We start from the raw sequence: 18,736 nt of genomic DNA, 5'->3' as shown, positions 1-18,736 counted from the left end.
GCCCTCGATAATACTGTAATATTTCATTCTGCGTTTAAATTTTTCAAAAACACTTATTAGTAGAAATTTTGCGCCTACGCTCTCAAATAGGATTAAAATATTATACATTTTTGTAATCAGTATTTCAAAACCTTTTAAATGAGGTGTCACATGATGTGTGATCGAAGCGAAGTTCGGTGGGATATGCGCATTTTATCAATGAAATTCGATATGTTTAAGACATTCCAGAAGCCGCTACAGATAAAATGTTTTAACAACCCATTAATCATTCAGAATTAATCGACGGATATTAGTACAGTTAAAATAATTAAGACGATAACTGGACGATAATGATTTAATGAGTGAAATTTAAAAATTTTTCTACTTAGTGACAAAAAAAGCAAGCTCATTTACAGAACCCAATTAAAAATCATTTTGCACATCATATTTGAAACATTATTTGGTTGAAAAATCTCATTTTTGTTGCCAAAAAAATATATTAATTTGTCTGGACTAAATTACAGTTCTGTTTATCTTAAAAGGGATATGTTACTATCAACATTCACACAGTGTTGCCAAACTGAATTTTGTTATTTTGGGTGTAAATTTTCCCAGCGATCTCCGAGGGTACAATTTCCCATTTATAAAAAATCAAAGTTATGCCTGTCACCTGAAAAGGGATCTCGTAAAGTTCGAAACATTGATGCTATAATATACTATGAATATTTTAAAAATCGACCTCTCCGAGCGTTTTGCTCATGTGCTAAAAATAAATAAGTTAATAAGGGGGTAACACTTATTCCAGCTAGGGCTTACAATACCGGGATTCCGGGATCCCGAATACCGAGATCCCAGACGATTTTTGTCCGGTATTCGATACCGGTATTTATAATAAAAATACCGGTATTTCGGTATTAGCTTAATTTATAAAAAGTGAATTGATGCACAATAAACTTTCTTCTAAAATATTTTTTGCTATTACAAGAAATTATTTTTGAAGATAAACAACCAATTACATTGTAAAAAATATTTATTAAACACTTTTATTACACATACAAGTCAAGTATAGCGCTTTCTAAAAGCGTGAATGTCGTTAATTTAAGGCGAAGGGTTATATCAGCTTCTACAACCAAATTATTAAATTTTGTCTATACAAATACATAAAATAAGTTATATAAAAATTCTTAAATATTTAAAATTAGACTACTTTATTTTATAAATAAGCCGTAAGATTTATTAATCAGAATTCTTTTTATAGTCCTGTCGCCAGGGGGGGTACAACGGCCTCCTTAATTCAGATGGACTTACCCAAGTTTTTTTTATATATTTTGACCCGCAGAATACGAATTTTTTGGGTAACAGTTGATCCGGATGTCGATAAGATTGTTATAGACAAAGAACTTGAGGAATTACATAACAGCGATTTCTCGCAAAACGAAATATCTTTTTGTATTTTTTGGGTCATTTTAAGCAAAAAATATTCCTACAATTTTTTTCGTAGAATGCATAGTTTTCGAGATAACCGCGGTTGAACTTTCAAAAAATCGAAAAATTGTAATTTTTGAACCCGAATAACTTTTGATTAAAAAATAAAGTAGCAATTCTGCTTACCGCATTTGAAAGTTTAAGTCAAATTATATCGGTTTTGGTTATTTGCATTGCTACAAATTTATTATTTTATTGTTAAACAAAGTTATAAACACCTAGTATGTGAGTGATGTTTTCAATGATTTCTCATTTAAAATCGAACGAGTAGGTAGAGTAGCTATAAGTGCAAGCGAGGCAATTTCTACGTAGCATGCGTTAAAACGCATGTATTAGGTACGGGAAACACTATGTATTTATAGATTTGTTTAACAATAAAAAAATTAATTCTTAGCAATTCAAATAATCAAAACCGATATAATTTGACTTAAACTTTCAAATGCGGTAAGCAGAATTGCTACTTTATTTTTTAATCAAAAGTTATTCGGGTTCAAAAATTGCAATTTTTAGATTTTTTTAAAGTTCAACCGCGGTTATCTCGAAAACTATGCATTCTACGAAAAAACTTGTAGGAATATTTTTTGTTTAAAATGACCCAAAAAATACAAAAAGATGTTTTGTTTTGCGAGAAATCGCTGTTATGTAATTCCTCAAGTTCTTTGTCTATAACAATCTTATCGACATCCGGATCAACTGTTACCCAAAAAATTCGTATTCTACGGGTCAAAATATATAAAAAAAACTTGGGTAAGTCCATCTGAATTAAAGAGGCCGTTGTACCCCCCCTGGCGACAGGACTATTACATTTTCAGATCTATTTTTCATTTTTTTGTGTATTGTGGTGTATAAATTAGGCTCACTCATTTTCTAAATTATTAATAATAATTGAAAATATATAGGTCTAAATACAGAGTAATCCATATAAAATATTTGTCACAGTAAGTTAATTTTTGTATTAATATATTTTAAAGTTAAATTAATTTACAAATAGCAAATCATAAGTTAAAGTACTATCCTATTATATGCAAAATTTATCCTAGAATCAAATATATAGTTTTTCTATTTGCACATTTTTTGTATCTATCTATTCCTACTCTGTAATGTTATAAACAACATCTACTCACTTCAAAACAAAATTTAAAAGGTTTCATATATTATTTAATAACAAGTCGATATAACAACTGAGGATAGTAAAATATAACGTGTATATTTTTTATTCATAATACCGGTTTTAATACCGGGATCCCGGTATTTGAAATTTTAAATACCAAATACCGGTATTGAGATTTTGGCTCGGTATTGTAAGCCCTAATTCCAGCGCACTGTATAAAGATAAATTAAATTGTAGAGATTCAGTTATTTAATATAGATTTGTACGGTTAAGTAAATAAATACTATAAATTAATTGTGTTTTTAGTGTTAGTGTTAAAAATTGTAAATAAATTAAAATACACATTACAGTATCATGCAAAAAATAATGAGATTTGCTTTCTTTCGGAGACTGTATCAAGTGTAAAATTTCATCAAAATTATAAAATCCAAATATGTTTTGTCTTGTTTATTATTATTTTGGTACCAAAGGATACCGCACATATCTTATGGAAAATATAATGTCCTAATAAAAATACAATAATTTCATATCATTGCGCCAACTCTGAATATTGTATGGAAATTGTAAGGAAATCATATTTTTGAAGTTCATAAAACTGTCATTTATAAATACTATTAATCTAATCGCAATTGAAAACAGATTAACCCAGCGTGAGCTAAGCTGATTAAAAGAACTATATACTTTGGTACGACTGACCAAAATATACCTGCTTTATTGTCTATAAGATAAGAATAAGCCTCTGCCTTAATGCATGCAAAAAGATTTATTAACTACCGATTCACAAAATCTCTTTTCTCTCTCTCTCTAACTCACGTACATACCCAGTTATTAAACAAAATTCAGAGTTGGCGCAATGATATGAAATTATTGTATTTTCGAGACGTAAATTCGACGTATTCATGTAAATTTTGTTGCATTTGAGTGACATTATATTTTCCATAAAAGGGGAGTGAGACAGGAGTGTGTATTTTCACCACTACTATTCAATGCATACTCTGAAGAAATTGTGAATAGAGCTCTTGAGGGAGAAACAGCAGGAATAAAGGTAAATGGAACGCCAATTAACAACATTAGATATGCGGACGATACTATCATAATAGCAGATAACCTTCAAGACCTCCAAAAGCTAATGAACACGATAATTGAGTATGGATAATCAATAAACATCAAGAAAACTAAATTCATGAGGATGTCAAAGACCCAAAATAATGATGAAAGCCTGACAATTAAAGGTAAAACTTTAGAACAAGTTAAAAACTACAACTATCTTGGCACAATAATTAATCACACAAACGATTACTCCAAAGAAATCAAAGTTCGAATAAAGAACGCAAGAAAAAACTTCAATAAAATGAAAAGGTACTTTGTGCAAGAGAACTGAAATTAGACTTGAGAGTTAGGCTGGCAAGGTGTTATATTTTCTCGACTCTGCTTTACGGAATAGAAGCATGGACACTTAACGCGTCGACTACTAAAAAGTTGGAAGCATTTGAACTGTGGGTGTATAGAAGAATCCTTAAGATATCATGGACCGAGCATGTAACAAACAACGAAATCATGAGAAGAGCCAACAAAAGACTGGAAATAATGGAAACCATCAAGACACGAAAGTTGAAATACCTGGGGCATGTTATACGTAATGAGAGATACAACATACTTCAATTAATTGTACAGGATAATACAAGAAGAAGAATCTCATCGTTGCGTAACTTGAGGGAATGGTACGGATTCACATCAACCGAACTATTCAGAGCAGCAGCATCTAAGATCAGAATAGCCATGATGATTTCCAACCATCGTCGCAGAGATGGCACGTAAAGAAGAGAAGATATTTTCCATAAGATGTGTGCGATGTCCTTTGTCCGGTTGCCAACTAATTATAGGTCACAGTTTAAATAAGTTTAATTCTTGTTAGTCTAGGCGCCAGAGGGGTCACCGTGTCCTTTTCAATTCTGATGGACAAACTCAACGGTTTCTCATAGATTTTTGGCTGCTGATTACGAATTTCAAGGGTGGATATTGATCTGAGTGGTCAAAAACTTGTTATAAACAATTTAATTGTTTATAAATTGTTTATAAGGCTCTGGCTCATAAACTAAAAGAGATAAAAAAAATGTTTCAAATAAAATTTGTTCCTTAATAAAAAAGAAAGAAAAAACGTTTATTAATCTTAAATCTAACAATTATAACTCAAGATATTGTAAAATTGGTGCACAATGCAAATTGAAAATTGCAAAATAAGTATTTTTAGTAGCTCTATCGATCGTAACTCGGATTCTACGCATGAAAATGATCATTAGAATATATCATTTTAAAGCTTAATTAATAGGCTTTCAAACAAAGTTTGTTAAATTACTTTATCTTCATTTGTTTTAAAGTTATACCCGCTTGAAGTTATAATTTTCTTAAAAAAATTGTACATTAATTTGTTTATAAGGGTTTCAGGCAAATTTGAACTATAAACATTTATACTTTAATTAACAATAATGATAGAAGAACTCAAAAGGAACATTTTGAGCTTAGGAAAATGTTCGTAACTTTATTTTTGGCCAAGATATCGATATTTTAATAGCGCAAGCTCTGAGGCACAAGATCGGCTCACAGCGTAAAGTTGTTCTGAAGACATTTCCTTGTGGCATTAATTATTCTAAATGGGAAATAAGCCACAATTTAACTAAAAAATGATTTTATTGCCTTTTCCACTTCCCAATCAGACGTCGTTGTCAAAATACAAAACAATAAATTAAACAAAAATGTTGTTGCTTAGAAAAAAATTCTTCTAATAATTTAATTTAATCTGACTCAAAAGACTTTAAAATGATATTGCCAATATTTATGAGTTGCGTTCCTGGGACGACTTTACTGAAAGATAGTTCATTAAATCTTTAATGAAAAATTTGAGTTAGGGTTGGTTTCATGTAATCGAATGAACTATCTTTCAGTAAAGTAGTCCCAGCAAAGCCACTTATAAATGTTGGCAATATCATTTTAAACTACTTTAAAATGTATATGTCTGAATTCAGTCAGATTAAATTAAATTATTACAAGATTTTTTTAATAAGCAACAAAATTTGTGTTTAATTTATTAATATTTTTATTTTGACAACGACGTCCGGTTTGGACGTCAAAACGTTAATAAAATAATTTTTTAGTTGAATTGTGGCTTATTTTCCATTTAGAATAATTAATGCCACAATGAAATAGCTTCAGAACAACTTTACGCTGTGAGCCGATCTTGTGCCTCAGAGCATTGATTATAAACTTACTCAGAGCTTGCGCTATTAAAGTATTGATATCTTGGCCAAAAATAAAGTTACGAACATTTTCGTAAACTCAAAATGTTCATTTTGAGTTCTATCATTATTGTTAATTAAAGTATAAATGTTTATAGCTCAAATTTGCTTGAAACCCTTATAAACGAATTATTGTTCAATTTTTTAAAGAAAATTATAACTTCAAACGGGTATAACGTTAAAACAAATGAAGATAAAGTAATTTAATAAACTTTGTTTGGAAGTCTATTAATCGACCTTTAAAATTAGACCTTCTAAGGCTCATTTGCATATGCAAAAGCCGAGCTACGATCGATAAAGCTTCGAAAAATACTTATTTTGCAATTTTCAGTTTGCATTGTGCACTAATTTTACAATATCTTGAATTCTAACTGTTGGATTTAAGTTTAGTAAACGTTTTTTTCTTCGTTTTTTATTAAGGAACAAATTTTATTTGAAATATTTTTTTGTATCTCTTTTAGTTTATGAGCCAGTGCCTTGTAAACAATTTATAAACAATTAAATTGTTTATAACAATTTTGTGACCACTCAGATTGAAATCCACCATCGAGATTCGTAATCAGCAGCCAAAAATCCATAAGAAACCGTTGAGTTGTCCATCAGAATTGAAAAGGACCCGGTGACCTCTATTTGGCGCCTAGACTATGTCCCGTATACATGATTGTGGCTTTTTCCTGAATTAATTTTAGATATTTTAACATAAAAATTCTACATGTTTAAACCACACTAACAACAGAGTTTAATTATTTCTTTTTTTGCAGTCGCACCGTCTGTGTGGATTCAGTATCAGCTAATAGGTGCTTACGATGATCAGCAAATAACTCTGGAATGTTTTTCTCAAGCTTTTCCAAAGTCGATAAACTATTGGACTAAAGACACCGGAGAAATTATTCCACACAGTAAGTAGAATAGTTCTAAAGGACTTTTCCTTTGGGAAAATCCCATTGGGATGGCACGTCTAATAGGAATTAGTACTGTGACTTTTACTCGGATTTTACAATGTAATAGAATAATTTAATTCAGTGCAATGTAATATACAATTGTCAAATAAAATATTTAACAAAAAGTACTTTTTCTACGAGCGTGCAAAAATGTCTACTTTCGCGCACGCATTTTAGTTTAGAAAGTTTCACTTTTCCGCACGCGTGTTACTTTTCCGCACGCGTGTTACTTTTCCGCACGCGGTTTTTACTTTTCCGCATGCGTGCTAATTTAGATATGTTAATATGGCCTTAAAGTAATTATAATACATGCAAGAAACTAATATTTAGATATTATTTACTAATTTATTTCAAATATATCTTATTGTGTTCCTGTTTTAATGAAATTAACGCGACAATTCGATGAGATAAAATTATTTTGACATAATATTCGAAAGTCAAATCGGTAGACAATAACAGTCGTTTTGAATCATCGTCATGGAAACCAAGATCGTCGTCATGCTAACTAATTATATTGAAAGTTTTATTTTGACAACCTTGTCAAAGAATTAATTTGTGTATGTATTTTCATATTAATTAAATTAATTGATTAAGATTTGGTAATTTTTTAAAGACTCTTAGAAAAAATATTGTTCCTAACTCTTGCAGAAAGTCTCTTTTCCGCACTCGACTGCTTGCCGAACTCCCGCTTCGCGTCGTTCGGCAAACTGCAGTCGCGTGCGGAAAAGAATGACTTTCTGCACTTATTAGGAAAATAACTATAAAAAGACAGAATTAACTAAAAAGTTGAAAATGAAGGGGGCAGAGGTCTGCTGTCAGTAGAGTTTGGAAAACAAGCTCTAAAAAATATACATACTGCTATAATGTGTAAGTATACAGTAAAAATTTTATAGACGATCTAGACAGATTGAAAAAATATTTAAAAATTTGCAAGAAGGATTTTATTAATCATCTATAATCTTTATTTCATCATCATCATCACATAGCGCTACAATCCTGGGTGGGTCCTGGCTGACTGTACAACTTTCTTCCAATTTGTTCAGTCTTTCATCAACCTAGGGTCAAATGGGATGTTCATTTTTCGGAAATCTGATTGGATGTTATCTCTCCATCGCATTCTGGCATGTCCGAGTGGTCTTTTGCCTGTAATATCTTTATTTAGGTTTGTTTAATTATATAGTTAAATTTACCTGTTTATTTATATGTTTTAAAATAAAAACAATAGTTTACTATACAGGGTGATTGATTAGTGGGGTAAAGCTCAATAGATCCGCTATAGTAGTAGATAGCAATAAAAGTTAATAACAAAAATTGTAGACAACTTTGAGATTCATATTACAAAATTAGGTAGAATGTTACAGGGTGTTCGATAACCTAGTGGCAGACCAAATTTATGTTTTTTAAATAGAACACCCTGTATTTTATTTTATATTCGAAATCTTCTTTAAAACTGTTATTTATGTTGTATTTTATGTACATGTTTTTTTTTTAATTTTTTACTGATAAATTATTGTTTGTTCTTTATTTGTTACGTTGTTACATTTAACTACATACAAAAGTAGTTTTTAAATGTTTTCATAAAATGTTGTGTTTTGTGTTTGTGCTTTTTTTTGTAAAATTTATAACTAATAAATTATTTTTCTTTCTTTATTTGTTACATTTGCATACAAAAGTAGTTTTAATTGTTTCAAAAATATTGTATGTTGTGGTTGTGTTATTTTTTGTATTTATTACTAATAAATTATTTTTCTTTCTATATTTGCTACATTGTTACATTGATTGCCGGATTGATAATAAGTAATCGTAAATTGTCAGTTTTAAATAATTCAGTCATGGCTTACTTAAAATTTGGAAAGATTTAGACCCCTGATTAATAATTTGCTCTGAAAAATCAAAATATCTCGAAAACTAATAAATTTAGACATAGGCATATATAAAAATTAAAGTACCTACGGTAATTGTACTTTTCAATAGTGATATAAAATACGGGGTGTTCCATTTAAAATTACTGAGAAAATAATGTACTTGCGTTTTGACTCACCCTGTATTCGATATAAAAAAAATTAGCAATATCAACAATTCTTAAATATTTTGACAATCAACAAAAAAATATGGCATCAATAAACCATTACTGTTGTGCTTATTTTTATTTATACAGGTAGCTGAACTTGTTACGATTTTCATATAAAATTGGATATAACTTTGTAAATACCCTGTATAACAAAATTAAAATTGGAATTAATTCTAGAATTAGTATAGTATAGTTGATCCAAAAGATGGCATAACCCAGACATCCAAAGTGAAAGTTATCCTTCAACACCAAATTGTTCTATATGGTCCACACAATGTCCAGAAAAAAGTCACACCATTTTGAGCGTCGGGTTTGGGGGGGAGAGGGGGGAGAAATCGGTAAATTAGTAATTTTTTAGGTTTTTCGTCAATATTTCTAAAACTGTGCGGTTTAGCATGAACAACCTTCAATACAAAATTATTCTACAGTAAATTGGAAATAAAAAAGGCCCTATGCATAATCTTTCTAAAATGCATGGTTCCAAAGTTACGGAGGTAGTATAGTATAACTGGTCCAAAAAAAGGCCTAACCCAAACATCCAAAGTAAAAGTTTTCCTCCAACACCAAATTGTTCTGTATGGTCCACATATTGTTCAGTAAAAAGTTACACCATGTTGAGCGTCCGGTTTGGGGGGCAGATGGGGGAGAAGTCAATAAATTAGTAGTTTTTTTACGTTTTTCGTCAATATTTCTAAAACTATGCTTTAGCGTAAACAATGTTATATACAAAAATGTTCTACATGAAATTTAAAACAAAAAATCTTGTATACATAATTGTTACAACATCAACGGTTCCACAGTTACGGAGGGTAAAAAGTCGAGATTTTCGATACTTTTTATATTTTTTGTGCATTTAACTATACCAAAAACCCAGACATCCAAAGTGAAAGTTATCCTCCAACACCAAATTGTTATATATGGTCCACATAATGTTCAGAAAAAAGTCACACCATTTTGAGCGTCGGGTTTGGCGGGGGAGAGGGATAGAAGTCGGCAAATATAAAAAGTATCGAAAACCTCCACTTTTCACCCTTCGTAACTCTGGAACCGTTGATTTTATAACAATTATGTATAGAACCTTTTTTGTTTTAAATTTTATGTAGAATAATTTTTTACAGAACATTCTTTACGCTAAATTATAATTTTAGAAATATTGACGAAAAACGTAAAAAAACTACTAATTTACAGATTTCTCCCCCATCTCCCCCCCAAACCGGACGCTCAAAATGGTGTAACTTTTTACTAAACAATATGTGGACCATATAGAACAATTTGGTGTTGAAGGAAAACTTTTACTTTGGATGTCTGGGTTAGGCCTTTTTTGGACCAATTATACAATACTACCTCCGTAACTTTGGAACCGTTCATTTTAGAAGGGTTATGCATAGGGCCTTTTTTATTTCAAATTTAATGTAGAACAATTTTGTATAAAGGGTTGTTCATGCTAAACCGCATAGTTTTAGAATTATTGACGAAAAACTTAAAAAACTACGAATTTACAGATTTCTCCCCCCTCTCCCCCCCAAACCCGACGCTCAAAATGGTGTGACTTTTTTCTGAACATTATATGGAGCATATAGAACAATTTGGTGTTGGAGGATAACTTTCACTTTGGATGTCTGGGTTTGGGTCTAACTATACCATACTAAATTAGCCATTTATAATATAAATCCTCATCTCGTCAATAGATATATTTGGTTTCAGCAAGATGAAGCAGTTCCTCATTATTTTCGAGGCGTTAGTGAGTTTCTCGACAATACATTTCCAATTAGTTGCATTAGAATAAAAGGAGCTATCGAATGGCCAGTAAGATTACCGGATTTGACACTTCTAGATTATTCTTTAAGGGGTTATTTAAAAAGCAAAGTTTAGGTATATGGGACACAGACTCTCCAAGAACTGAAAGATAAAATTAAAAAAGTCTTAGATGAATTTTCATTCAGAATGAACTTCTGTTTCCAAAGACAAGGTGGTCATATTGAACACCACCCTTAATTTTTTTAGGTGCTTTCTCTTCTATACAGCAATATTAATTACAAAATAAAAATGTTTTCCCAATTTCTGCATATTAATAGTCAATATTGTAAATAACTAAGAGAGCTATTATATGTTGATTTCTTGGAGTTTCAACTCTGTATACTCCCATATTATTTACACAAGCACTAAAAGATAATAATATATTCAACAAACTTGAATGGCACAACAAAGGAGTCAACATCAATCGACAACTGCTGAATAACCTGTGATATGCGGATGACATATCGGTGATATATGAGACAATATGAAAGATCTTAACGAAGTGATGACACAATTGGACAAGGAAGCAAACGAGATAGGTCTAAAAATGAACTAGGGTCAAGTGGGGCAATTATGAGACATTATTTAAATCTTTTGATTTTTTGATACTAATTTTAATTGAAAATTAAAAGCGAAAATCATGTTTATGTGGAGAATTATACACAGAACCATCGCATATGGTGAATTTGCCAATAAATTATCAACTTTTTAAAAATGTGACATTTTTATGTCTCTTTTTCACCCCTCATAAGGTACAATAATTACACTGGTAAACACACAGTTTGCTGCCGGAAATTTTTTAACTGTTTCTAGGTAATTTGGGTCTGCTGAATCCAAAAATGCCACCAGATTTGCTCCATCAGATCGTTTTCAGAAAATACGACAACAGATAACATTTCTAACATATAGTTTCTAACATATATAACAAAACACGAATAAAGAGTAAAATATTTATTGTACAACAATATACTTACATAAATCATGACACATATCTGCCAAAAAAAACTTAACTTTCCATCTAACCTTACCAGCGTCGCAGCAAAAATGTGTTATTCGGAGTCACCTAAAAACTTCCTTTTATATAATTTTCTTGCAAGGCTTTTAAAGGACGGTCTCTTCGAAGACTCCAGCAGTAATCTGCCATCATGTGATTGCCCTATCTCCTCTGATACCTCTCTTCCATCGTTTTGATACCTTGGTGGATGCGTTCCCCTTGTTCCTCACTAAGGTCACCAAGATTTTCTGGGAAACGGTCTAAATGGCTGTAGAGGTATTTCAATTCTCATATGACAACCGTGTTTGTTAAAGTTGTTGAGCATTTCTTCCACTCTAATGACCAATTGATATACTTCCATATTTTTTGCCATTATGTAGAAGGACACACTTGTCGCCAAGTGATCTGGTGTATATTCCGATACACCCATTTCTTCTATATAATCTTGCTGAGAAAAAAAGGCAAAAGGTCTTTTTCTCTATTACGGTAGTATAGAATTTTGGTGTCTGAGTGAAGAACATTATTTTCTTTTAGTCCGGAGGCAAGCAACTCGGAAGAGTCCTTTGGAAGGTTTAAATCTCTGATAAGATCGGCTAGCTCTTCCTGAGTAAAGCGCTCAGGACGTGTTGAATTCCCTTCAAAATCACTGTCGTCTTCCTCAAATCTATTAGTCTGTAGTTCGTCAGATAACATTTTGACATTATCCTCTGGTAGCGTAGGTAGACTGCTAAATATTGGAATGGGTATCTGCTCAAGCTGATGTGGAATTGGTCTTATTGCTGAACCAAGGTTAGGATGGTCTTTGCTGAATCGTCAAAATGATTTTTGGTTCCCTGCATACCATTGGAACACCAAACTTTAAACACTTTCGTTGTCCTTTCGTCCACTGTCGCAAGTTTTCAAGACAAGTTTTGCACACTACATATGGAGCCCAGGATTTATCTTGATCTCCTAAATGAACACCAAAATAGTTTTAATACGCCCTTTTGTCCATTTGCCCATTTGTCTTGGAATTTGTTAAGTTTTTTTACAAACATATTGCAATTATAGTGGTGGAATATACAGAAATGTAAGAATATTTATATCTCGAAAACTAGAGCTGATACAAAGAAAAGGTTTGTATTTTTGGAATCAGGACATATGAATTAACTATAATCAGTTGATTTTTTTTCAGCAGCAAGACAAAAATTTTTTTTTGTTGGTTTATTCCTTCGGTCTATAATCCACATAATAAATCTGAAAACTCAGATTTTGATAACTCTTTTGATTTTCACTTTGCCATTTAATTACTTTTTCATTCCAACGGAGCATTACTGGTCCAAAGCAGCATTTGTCCAAAGATTGCAAAAGGTCCGTGGTGTGTGCTAGTCTCATTTTTTAACTAATCTTGTCTCATATTTGCCCTAAATAATGTCTCACTTTTGTACCTTCTACATATTTAGCACAAATCTTACATCAGTACGAAAAGATATACCATTAATATTCCTTGACTAAAGCACATCAAACCAGTCTCACAATTTACTCAAACTACGTGTATTTATGTACGATATATTGACTTATTGACGTATTGATTTACGAAAGATATTACATTTTTTGTTTTCCCAGAAGTATATGTTGCAATTTCCTTATTTTAATCTGTTCGATCATTTGTCTCTCCGTCAGAATTCATTATAGTATTCTTAACATTCTTTCGGTATAACTAAATATCATATACTTTCGGGTATTGTATGTCATAATCGTTTACGTCTAGTTGTTTTATTAAGTAGATAAGTAAATGCACAAGTATATCGTATTTGTGATGTTCAAATTGTGTAATGAAATCTGGAACACAGGAAAATGGCCAGATGATTGGTGTAAGCTTACTTTCATACCCATTTATAAGAAAGGCTCACCAACTGATTGTAATAACTACCGCACTATAGCCCTGATCTCCCACGCAAGTAAAGTCCTTCTAACTATAATTAACGAGAGATTAAAATCAATACTTTTACCACAGATCCCACAAGAACAATGTAGATTTGTCCCTGGAAGAGGCACACGAGAACAAATTCTAAATCTCAGACAAATTATAGAAAAATCTAGAGAATTTAATCTAGAAACATATTTGTGCTTCGTCGACTACTCGAAAGCGTTCGATAATGTAAAGTGGCATAAAATGTGGGGAATACTGAGAGACATGGGTACCCCCGAACATCTAATATACCTGCTCAAACAACTGTATATCAACAACACAACAAACGTAAGAGTCAACAACACATACTCCGATAATTTTAAACTAAAAGCCGCTGTTCGTCAAGGATGTATTATCTCTCCCACGTTATTCAATATGTATAGCGAACACATCATGCGCATTGTATTCGACGGATGGCTAGGAGGAATATCAGTCGGAGGCCGAAAAATCAGCAATCTCCGCTATGCTGACGACACTTTAGTACTAGCATCATCAACAAATGAACTTGAATACATCATGTACAGACTAGATATTATTAGTCGTGAATATGGACTTAAAATTAATGTACAGAAGACCAAGGTAATGATAATCGATCGAATTAGAAAGAACCTGCCGGAAATACGAAACGTAGCGGGGTTTGAAGTGGTAAGCCGTTTCAATTACTTAGGTTATGTTATCACAAACAATGGTGGATGCGAAGAAGAAATACGCCGACGCTTTACAATGGCCAGATCAGCAACGGTCAAGCTCACTAAAATATGGAAAGATACGGCCATAACCAGGAACACGAAACTGCGCCTGGTACGGACACTTATCTTTCCTATCGCTACCTATGCTTCAGAAACTTAGACCATTAAAAAGTCCGACTCACGACGTATAATGGCCTTTGAAATGTGGGTATACCGTAGAATGATGCGCATACCCTGGACAGCACATCGCACAAATATCTCAATATTATCAGAACTCGACATCAACACTAGGCTTACCACCATCATCAACCAAAATATATTGAGGTACTTTGGACACATTACCAGAGGAAGAGAAGGCATGGAGAGGTTGGTGGTTGAAGGAAAGGTAGAGAGTAAAAGAACTCGAGGAAGATCGCCACTCCGATGGTCAGACCAAATAAAATGCGCCACCGGTTACTCTCTGTCTGAGGCAGCACACCGCGCCCAGGAGAGAGAAGAATGAATAACAACCATTCGTCAAATACCATAACGTCACCACATCCTTACGAAGGATAAAAGATAGAGGAGGAGGATATCGTATTTGAAAAGTGGATTTGATAAAGAGCTAAGCGTTAAGAAGCAAAATTTTCAATAACGTCGACAAATCTTTTAGTGTGCCCATTTCTGAATAAAACTCTTTGCAATTTGTTAAAAATGTTTATTTGTAAACGTAAAACATATGTACCAGTATAGTTAGAAAAACAAGAAGAGAAATTGACATAAAAAAAAATAAAAGAAATAGAAAGTGTTTAGTAGGTACCACTAGTATTTTCATGGTGCGAGTAAGTAAGCGCTCGCAACTTTAATGTGATTTTTGTTAAACTCAACTTGATGTCGCATATCAATATAAACGAATCATACCTCATAAATTTTGTTTGTTAGCTGAACTGACTTCTGGTGTCGAAATTGTAATTAACCCTATTAAATCAATAATAAGGGGACGCCACATCAAGTATACGACTATATGAAGACACAGAAAAATTCAGCTTAGGTCGAATAATAAGACAAGTGGACAATATTTCACCTAAATTATTCACGGCAGCTCTAGAATCTAGAATGAATAGAATCAATATTCAAGAACACACAAGGGCAAGATATGGGCATCAATATAGATGGAGAAATATTAAATCATCTGAGGTTTGCGGATGATGTATTATAGTCCAGAAACCGAAGCTTTTCACCTTGCAATTTTTACAGAATGGATCGATTTGCTATAAAATTTGAGAATAAGTAGTGGATACTCCAAGGATCAAAATCTATATGACGCCGAAAGGCGCTTTTACCATGGGGGTGGAAATTTTTTATTATATTTTGACCGTAAAAGTTGATAAAAACATTCATTCTAAGCAAAAAATGTTCCATACATTTTTTTGATAAAATTAATAGTTTTCAATTTATTCGCTATCGAAAGTGTTCGTTTTATATCGAAAAAATCAATGTTTTTCGATATAGGGGAGAGTTGGACAAAACGGGATACCATTCTTGTTTACTATTACCACGGAAAATATGTTACAGAAATTATCATATTATTATTTTTTATAGGTATAACATTCATTGCAGCACACAAAACACATATCTTTAGCTATATTTAATAACTGGAAAACAGTAAAAAAAATATTTATTAAAGTCCTACACATCCCGTTTTATCCAACCACGGTTGGATAAAACGGGATAGGTTTATAATATTTAATTTTTTGTAAAAAATTATCTAAAACTTAATTAATGTCTAAATTAAGTAGACATTAAACTGTATAGTAAAATTTACTCTTGAAAGAATAGAAACTTAAAAATAGGCGTTTTTTATGTTTTATGGCAAAATGGGAAATAAGGCCTTTTATTTAGGACTAGGTATGTATATCAGAACAAAAGTCACATAAAAATATGTTGTTCTTCTCTGCGGTATGATAAAACGCTTCATATCTCTATTTAAAAAAATAATATGCCAACAAATAAATAAGTAGATAAAACGGGACATAAGAAACTGTATCCCATTTTATCCAACTTACAAGTGTCCCGTTTTGTCCAACTCAGACATTTTTCAAAACAAAAGTGGCTGCTGCCTAAATGTGAAAGTAAAATTAGGTAGACTACACATGAGAATATTCGTTAATGACTGCTTAGTTAAATGGAATAGTCACCGGAATTATATTTTTATATATGTAGGCAGTATAATGTACAAAACAACGCACTTAAAAGTACAAAGTATCAAAAAAATAGAGTCAAACAATTCGAAACACAACAACTTTTCATCAAATAGTGGCATCGAGGTAAAACGAACTGAGAATGTTAATATGACGACTGATAACAAGTTTCCGTCGTTGTCCGATTGATAGCACCACTAGTTGGGTCTCTAGGCTAGGTATCCCCTTTTATCCGACTATCTCGTTTTATCCAACTCTCCCCTACTCATTTACGATTCACTCAATTGTTGCCGTAGAAAAAATTTTTTCAAACCAAGTTCTTGGTAATTAAATAACCTACAATTTCATATTTAAACATTTTTCGTATCTCTGACGCTAATCTTTCTATTCTGAAGAAAATGGCATTTTTTACCAAACTACAAAAATTCAAATACTTTAAATTAGTTTGAACAACTTATCCTCGAAAAATGCTTTTGACTTTAAAACTACAATACTTAACATTTGATGAAGAACAGCTAACATATATAATAAGTATAGTTCGATTACTATTGGTCTTAAAGAAAATAATAAAAAACGGTTTTGTAGTGGCGGCCGGTAAGGGCGGCAGGGTCGGCAGTGCCGACCCACACATTTATAGATATAGATTTTATTTTATATTTAATTTAATCAGAGTTTATGTCATTTGTATCTGTGAAATAAAAAAAATATGTCAGATAATACAGACTGAATTTATTCATGGTTTTTAAAAGGATTGAACCAATCCGAGCGTTAAGTGATCCCAGCGCATAAGTGAATTTTCAAAAAATGAATGATTTAATTCAACGAAATACGAGTCGATGAGTAACCAAATGTACATTTCCAAAAATTTCTAAGATATTTATTTATTATTACAAGTTACTTAAAATTATTATGCTGATCCAAATATTTTCGGAAAGTGGGATAAGTTACAAATATGTATAATTTTATATAGTCTTCTTCTTAACGTGCCCTATCAAGTCCCCTTGACGTTGGCGATTAACATGGCGAAACTGTCTCTGTCTCGAGCTATTCTAAATACGTGTTCTGCTTTCTTTATTCCTGTCCACTCCCGGATATTCTTCAACCAAGAGGCCTGCTTTCTACCAATTCCTCTGCGTCCTTCGATTTTACCCATCATAATAAGTTGAAGAATATTATACCGGTCTCCCCTTACTACGTGTCCAAAATAGGCCATCTTTCTATATTTGATGTTATCAAGCAGCTCACGGGTAGCATTTGCTCTCTTAAGGACTGCCACATTTGTCAGCATAGCCGTCCATGGTATTTTTAGAATACGTCTGTGCAGCCACATTTCAAAGGCCTCCAAACGGTTAATGGTGGATATTTTTAATGTCCATGCTTCGACACCATACAAGAGGACTGACCAAATGTAGCATTTAATCATGCGCTTTCGAAGTTGAAGTTGCAAGGTATCATTACAGAAGAATGACCTCATTTTTAAAAATGTCGTGCGGGCTATCTCGATTCTACATTTTATCTCTTTATCTGGATCTAGTTGTTCAGTAATATGGCAACCAAGATATTTAAAACTGGGTACTCTTTGAATCATATGACCATCAACATATAACCGTGAATCTTGATAGGCCAAACGGCTAAATACCATGTACTTTGTTTTTGAACAGTTTATATTTAGGCCAAACTCTCTTCCCACTCTGTCAATGGCATTTAAAAGGTGTTGTAATCCATTCATATCATCACTTAAAATAACTGTATCGTCTGCATATCTGATTGTATTTATCAGAATTCCATTAACCTTCACACCCCATTCCAAATTATGCAGCGCTTCCTTAAATATTCTATCTGAATACAAATTGAACAACAGTGGGGACAGTATACAACCCTGTCTGACGCCTCTTTGTATTTTGCATATTTCTGTTGACTATGTTCGTACATCTTGACTATCAACTCCTTTATCCTTTAGTATTTTAATTAATTTGTGATGTTGTACTCGATCAAAGGCCTTCTCATAGTCAATAAATACAGCAAAGACGTCTTTCCTTTGATCTCGGCATTTCTGCAATAACACATTTAGTGCAAAGAGTGCGTCCCGGGTTCCCAGTCCATTTCTGAAGCCAAATTGTGTTTCATCCTGGTCTTCTTCACATATATAGTAAGTACTGCAATTCACTAAAACAAACTGTTCATAAATTCTCTTATTACCACCAACTTCTGCCTCAAATGAACGGGATTTCTCTTGTCTCAAAAC

The 18,736-nt window shown here is 32.3% G+C and overlaps 1 protein-coding gene across 2 annotated transcripts in view; it reads left to right on the top strand.

Moving 5' to 3' along the window:
- LOC126885296 (lachesin) overlaps positions 1-18,736 on the top strand; it is a 909,437-nt gene that overhangs the window by 858,093 nt on the left and 32,608 nt on the right. For both annotated transcript variants that reach the window (XM_050651812.1, XM_050651813.1), the window contains one exon: positions 6,630-6,767. In XM_050651812.1, the coding sequence (XP_050507769.1) occupies positions 6,630-6,767 (138 nt within the window). The remainder of the gene's footprint in view (positions 1-6,629; positions 6,768-18,736) is intronic.

The sequence above is a fragment of the Diabrotica virgifera genome, chromosome 5, assembly GCF_917563875.1.
Source record: "Diabrotica virgifera virgifera chromosome 5, PGI_DIABVI_V3a".
NCBI lineage: Eukaryota > Metazoa > Arthropoda > Insecta > Coleoptera > Chrysomelidae > Diabrotica > Diabrotica virgifera.
Note: the sequence above shows the minus strand (reverse complement) of the source record. Positions and strands in the feature narration are given on the sequence as shown.